Source organism: Vollenhovia emeryi, unplaced genomic scaffold (assembly GCF_000949405.1).
Source record: "Vollenhovia emeryi isolate VEMERY1.0 unplaced genomic scaffold, V.emery_V1.0 DF939353.1, whole genome shotgun sequence".
In the NCBI taxonomy this organism is placed as follows: Eukaryota; Metazoa; Arthropoda; class Insecta; order Hymenoptera; family Formicidae; genus Vollenhovia; species Vollenhovia emeryi.
Genome location: NW_011967013.1, coordinates 51,387 through 58,168, shown reverse-complemented (window position 1 = coordinate 58,168; position 6,782 = coordinate 51,387). Strand labels below are relative to the sequence as shown.

At 31.2% G+C, this 6,782-nt stretch overlaps 1 protein-coding gene across 9 annotated transcripts in view; it reads left to right on the top strand.

Annotated features, from left to right (window-relative positions):
* The window catches only part of LOC105558344 (rho guanine nucleotide exchange factor 12), an 88,067-nt gene that overhangs the window by 44,812 nt on the left and 36,473 nt on the right, over positions 1-6,782 (top strand). For 5 of the 9 annotated variants that reach the window (XM_012005964.1, XM_012005965.1, XM_012005962.1 and 2 more), the window contains 3 exons: positions 664-720; positions 4,097-4,244; positions 5,578-5,659. In XM_012005964.1, the coding sequence (XP_011861354.1) occupies positions 664-720; positions 4,097-4,244; positions 5,578-5,659 (287 nt within the window). The remainder of the gene's footprint in view (positions 1-663; positions 721-4,096; positions 4,245-5,577; positions 5,660-6,782) is intronic. The other 4 variants (XM_012005967.1, XM_012005966.1, XM_012005963.1 and 1 more) reach the window with 1 other exon arrangement.

Here is a 6,782-nt window from a genome sequence, read left to right as displayed (position 1 = left end):
AGTAGCCGTGAAAACAACTGATTTTGAATAGCCGTGAAAACAACTGATTTTGAATAGTCGCGAAAACAACTGACTTTAAGTAGTCGTGAAAACAACTGATTTCTTTTAAAAATAATGTAATCGTATTTACAAATATTGAAAAATTGAAAAAACTGAAAAAATTAAAATTAAAAAAATTAAAAATACAAATTTAAAAATAAAAAATTTTAATTTAAGAAATAATTAAGAAAGAGGGATGCCAAGCGGATTCTAAATTACGATTTTTGAACATAAAAGTGGCTATAACTCGGAAACGGCTCATTTCCGGACCTATGTTTGTATGAACTTTTTTGCTTGTTTTTGGGTCCCGATTCGCCTCCCGAGGTGGAGTAGGCGATTTTTCGGACACCCTGTATATGTATATAATTAAACTGCTCAGTCCTTAAAAGATAGGAGTTTATATCGTAGAAATTAAAATTAATAACGTTTTGTTTTTACGTTAATACACTATGTATCTACTACCGTAAAAGATACAATTATATTGTCGTTAATGACTGCAATGGGTGGAAATTTCAATAAAAGAAAATTATTTTAATAAAGATATTTGTAGAATGAATCTGATAATTTGGATTTTTATTGTCTTATCTTTGCTATCATTGTTGAAACTTTTATTTTGTGTCACAGTTGATAAAATCAAAAAGAGTGAAGAAGATTGCGGTGCGTTAACGGATGGGGAAAATGGTGAGTTTTACTTCTTTATTTTTCTTCTTATATTTACTTTTTGCTTTTAGAAAAAGTAATTTTGCAAAATTATGTTTTACAATTATACAATTGTATAAAGAATATCCAATTTTTTCCTAATAATATAGTGTTCTTAACGAAAACAAAAAACAATAAATTTTATATGAACACATTGTACATCCGAAATATCAGATTTTTAAAGCGAAAGACCTGTTATTTTTAATAATGCATGTGTAATTTATTTACAATATTTTTTATTTAAACGAATACATTATTCTTAAATATGCTTTTAAACTATAAATTTCTTGTTTGTAAGAATCTCAAGTTTTATTCTCGAAAAATTGGACAATATTTCTTAAAATATTTTCAGGTTCTATCATTTCTCTGATATAAAATTGAGTTATAATTGGACTATATGCACTTATTAATATTATTCTTCCCAAACACGAAATATATACAGGATATTTGGAAATTTAACCGACAAATTTTCAGAGTTTGTTGGGGACACCATAAGAATTTTATATTAATTTTGCAAATAAAATTGGGGTCGAAAACGTGTCATTACATCGCTACGGCATACAGAATAGTCAAAAGAGTTGGGACCTCAAATTATCACAAAAATATAAGTTTCATAAAACATTGTTTCAGACAAAAGTTGTAGGGTGTAAAAAGATGTATTTACTGGCGCCATTTATTTGACTTTGGATGGTGTCACCGAGATCAGGACAAGGCCATCCTGAATTTTTGAAATAGAACCCTTCACTTTTTAATAAACTTTCAAGTAAGACCCCTATCTAAAACTAAACATTATATGAGAACACGCCAATGTGGGTCACAAGGCAAGATGTAGGTAGTCCAACTTGCAAATCTTAGATCTTCTGAAAAATCGTGAATCTATATACCGTTTCTTTCCACATTAGTTCTACGCGCCGATTTTCTTTTTCGGACGTAACGCAGTTTATATTAAACGTGGAATTATTATCGTCAGCAGATTCACGTATTCGAATTGATAATTATTTTTCAAATACAATTCGCATTTTTCTTATGCTACATTTACCATTCGATACCCGATGAAGGCAAGATGAAAAGAGTATCCAGCCAATGAAGGCAAGATTAAAGGAGTATCCTGCCGATGAAGGCAAGACCAATGGATTATCCAGCCGATGAAGCCAAGATTGGTGGCTGATCCAGCTGATAAAGACTCTGTATGAGCGGTATCGTGTAGGAAGGTATCTCAAAACAGATGCTTGAAGTTTCGTCTCCCAAGATCTTTACACGGACGACAGCGCCGAACCAAGAACCAGCAGACTCTGATGTTCACGCTAGGATCGTTTTGAACAGCTGCTTTTTTTAATCCTGGCAACAAGCCAGGATTATTTGCTTGCAATATCTCCGTGTAGGTAGTTGGGCAGAATGTAAGGTCCAAGAAGACAGTTGCCTACAATACCAACCCGATTATTCATGTTAAACTGCTTCTCACAACATGCGGATTTTCATCTGCTCACACATAGCTGTTGTGGCAGTTGAAGACTTCTTCTCTGGTGAACAAAACCTCATCGGTGAACAAAATAAATTTTGCAAAGTCTGGATTCTGGTGAATCTTCCGCAGAAACCAATGCACAAATTTTTGACGGTGAGGATAATCAGCTAGATTCAAACTCTGTACCTTCTGCCGCTTGTATGGATGGTAGCAATTATTCATGTAGGATTTCAATCGGATACGTGCTTTCCAACACTGCATAAGAGTACTGTTTGGAGTACAAATTCAAGTCTACGAAAATAAAGGTTTTTATTTGCTCGAATGTCTGTAATAAAAAATTACCCAAAATATCATATGCATTGGTTAGTTATAAAAGTAGATTCACCACCATTTTCCACTTCTACCTTTATTCGTGGATAATGATAAGATAGCTACAGTCGTCGACTTATCAGGAATAACCTTATCAAGATTAAACTCATGGTGCCAGTAAATAGATCTTTTTACACCCTATAGTATATAACTTTTGTCTGAAACAATGTTTTATGAAAGTTAAATTGTTTGTGATATTCTAAGGTCTCGACTCTTTTGAACACTCTGTATGCCATAGCAACATAATGACACGTTTTTGACCCCAGGTTCATTTGCAAAAAATGATTCTTATGGTACCCCTAACAATCTCTCAAAATTTGTCGGTTGAATTTCCAAATGTCCTGTATTTTGCTTGAGCAACAAAACTCTCAAGCTTGAATGTAATGTGATGTTTTTATTATCACGAGATTTTCAATATTTTACTTTAGAATATATTTATTAATCTCTAAGGGTTGGATTCTTGAAATTATTCGCAAAAGAAACATATGTTCAGAAACATATGTAGAATTTGCGCTTTTCTCTTGTAAATAAATTCAAGAAGAATCTAATCCTAAAGGTTGAAAAGGCTGCAAGATGTTATAACGTCTCACAATTAGTTATATTTTATATCTGATTATATGTTAAATATACAGGGTGTCTCATTTTAAATGATCCACGCAAATATCTTCAAAAATATGAAAGATACGGAAAGATGTTTCACACAAACGTTATTTGGTTCAAAGTGGGACATAAGGTAGTGCCATTGACTTCACTTTGGATAGTTATTTGAAGGATATGTAAAGGTCACCTTTAATTTTTTAAACGGAACCCTTCATTGTTTATTATACTATCTTATTTTAATGATTAATATGAACAACTTTCGTCTGAAACATTTTTTGACTTGCCTAATACTTTTTGAGATATTCAAGAGAAAATTTATAACTTTTTCAATGTTTAACTTATGTTATCTCGATAACTGTTTGTCGGAAGGAAAAGTAGTACAGGACTTGGTTACTTGATTTGGTCTCAGAAATATGCTGTTGTAATTTTCTTTCTATAAAATTCTTGATTGGATGATGCTTATACATATAAGCTAAATATTGAGAGTTATAAATTTTCTCTTGAATATCTCAAAAAGTATTAGGCAAATAAAAAAATGTTTCGGACGAAAGTTGTTCATATTAATCATTAAAATAAGATAGTATAATAAACAATGGAGGTTTCCATTTAAAAATTAAAGGTGACCTATACGTAACCTTCAAATGACTATCCAACGTGAAATCACTGGCACCACCTTATGTCCTCCTTCGAACCAAACAACTTTGGTTTTCCCGTATCTCTCAAATTTTTTGATATATTTGCGTGGATCATTTAAAATGAGACACCCTGTATACTGATAGCAATTCAAGGAATAATTATTAGAAGAATAATTAATGGATATATCTTAGTTAGAATGCAAGTTGCAAATTAAGTAATAAGATTATTAAATAACTACGTGAATACTAGAGAATTTTGTTTTTAACTCTATGTTGATACTTGTATTTTCAGGTGAACATCGCGTGGGTAGCGTGGCTGGAAACACTCGCAACAGTTGTGAGAGAATGAGAATTTCCAGTTTAGGAGGAATCAATGATCATACCGATAACATGGACAATCCATCGTCCCGAGAAGATATTTCTGAAATGTATGTATCTAGGTAATGGAACATTTTTTTCTATTTATATTCTTAGTTTTATCTTTCTTGTAGAAATTACAATAATACATTTGTTTATATATTTTTATATCTATTTTCTTATTAAAGTTTTACACAAAGTGTATTTATCTTTAAATTTTTAGAAGAGTCATTAACTATTAATTTTTTAAACATCATACCTTTTGTAGTATTAAATACCTCATACTGTTTGCTACAACTTTAACATAACAGCATATACAAAATGTATACACATATACTTTTTACGTTAATAATATTTCTTTATTGGATACAAAACGAAATTACTAGAGAAGCAAGATTAAAAAAAGAAAATACTATTATATATAACAGTCAAAAAGTCAGTATTATAAGAGTCAATAAATAACATTACAAAGTAATATTTTCAAATGTCAAATTATTAAAAAATTTTTATTATTTAATCAACTTTATAAAAGGAAAAATTAATTATTTAAATTAAGAATTATTAGAAACTTCTAAATTACAATTTATATGTGTTAAAATTCTTTATTGTAAAAGTTAAAGTATAAATTTTTTAAAAATGTTACAACGTTTTTATAAACCACGGTTCTGATTGATCACGTTGCATTTAACCACGGTTGCAATTGGTCGCAGATTGCTAGCGGCAAGAAGCAAATTTTCCCCTTCAATATCACTTACATAAACAATTGAAAGATATTTTGCTGAAAGAATATAATGACATTTTATTAGTCGCTATTGAAGCATTATGTGATTCTATTCCAACAAGGATAGAATCTTAAGAGTAAATAATGAGACAATTTCTTATCAATAAAAAAAGTAGTACATTCTTAGGTATTCATATTATTTTGCCCTCTACTATACACGAATTTGAAAGTGTAGATTTGTGCGTACGTGCGTGCGTGCGTGTGTGTGTGTGTTATTATGCAGTACTTGGAATTATATTTCTTCAAATGATATGTTTTAAAGAATATTATATTTTACTTTTTTTAAATAAAATTGCTATAAAAGAATATGTTACACTTTCTGAGTGATTATTGTATAAGTATTTTTATTGGTTTGAATTTTAAATTCTGTGTTAAATGGACTGGGTAAAATTATGAATCTTTGAATTTCTATATGTCTGAATCATTAGATTAAAAATTTTTTATATTTCAAATCTTAGATTTTATTTCATTTTAGTTTTTGCTTAGTTTTAGCATCAAATATTCTTAAATTCTTAGGTTATTGTTTAAATGTAATAGTGTCAAATATTAATTTTTAATAATATTTATTGTTTTATATGACCGGTTTGTTTGCATTGTGGAAATTAATTTACGCTTTATTAATTACGATTACTTAGGGTCCAGCAAAATATTTCCAGTAAGCCAAAGACGTCAAACATCAACAGGTCTGAAAGTTACAAGGAGCGGATACATCATAAGGTAATTAAATGCATTGTTTACAAACAGATATTCAGCAACGTGATATAACGTTATAGTGACTATTAATTTATTTTATTTGGAGGTATCAAATTTGAAAGAGCAAATTTAATATGATTTTTATTTTCTCAAGAAAGTGCATAATTATAATATGTGGAATTGTCGTTATTACAAATAATGAAATGTCCAAACCATATATGGAGGACATGAAGGGATTAAGAATATGAAATTTGATCTTAACGAGTTAATAAAAATTTGACTAACATTTTATTTGATTTTGTATGGACTGTAGAATAAATACTTTTATTTTTTATATAGCTAGCATTTACTTAGCACTTACAATGGTTAATATTAGAATTTCTTAAAATATCTTGTATTAATAATTAAAATATATTGTATGTATTTATTCCCATGCGGGGTACACTTACGGACCTCCGCTCCGATTACAAAAACCTTAACCTAATTCTTACTTTTACCTTAATCTATTTGCTTAACCTATTTTCATTCGCTTGAGAGAGAGAGATACATTCATCCGCTGGACTTCTGTTTCCGCCGCATCCTTCATTCTTTCTCTTTCTTCTTCATTCATTCCTTCCGCCTTCCTTCCCTTCTTTCCACTCTACTATTTTTAATAACAATTCTTTTCCCTCTCCTCCTTCCCCCAATACCTCCTCTACCATCTGCCATCCCTTCTCCCTCCCCCAGTCCGTACATTCGTCCCAAACATGTTCCCACGTCTCCTCCTTTCATCCGCAAACCCTACACCTCCTTTTCTCCTCTTTCTCCCAATATATCTATTACCTCTCATTTCCTCCCCTAATCTAAATCTCGCTATCCTCTGCCATCTTTCTTCCTTCCACCCTTTCTTTAAGTATTCTGGTATCCCTTTTCCTTTTATCCTCTTGTACCATATATTCCCCCTAGCCTCCTTTATTTTCCTCCACCTTTCTTCCTGCTATCTCTTCTCCCTTCTTACTACCTCGTCTCCCCTCATCTCTCCCTCCACCCTCATCCTTTCTATCTCCTCTATTTCCCAACCTTTTTCTTTATAGAACTCCTCTCTCCTTTTCCCACTCTCCTACCACCTCATCCTTCTTTGCTCTCTCTCTCCCCCCCTCTCTCCCCC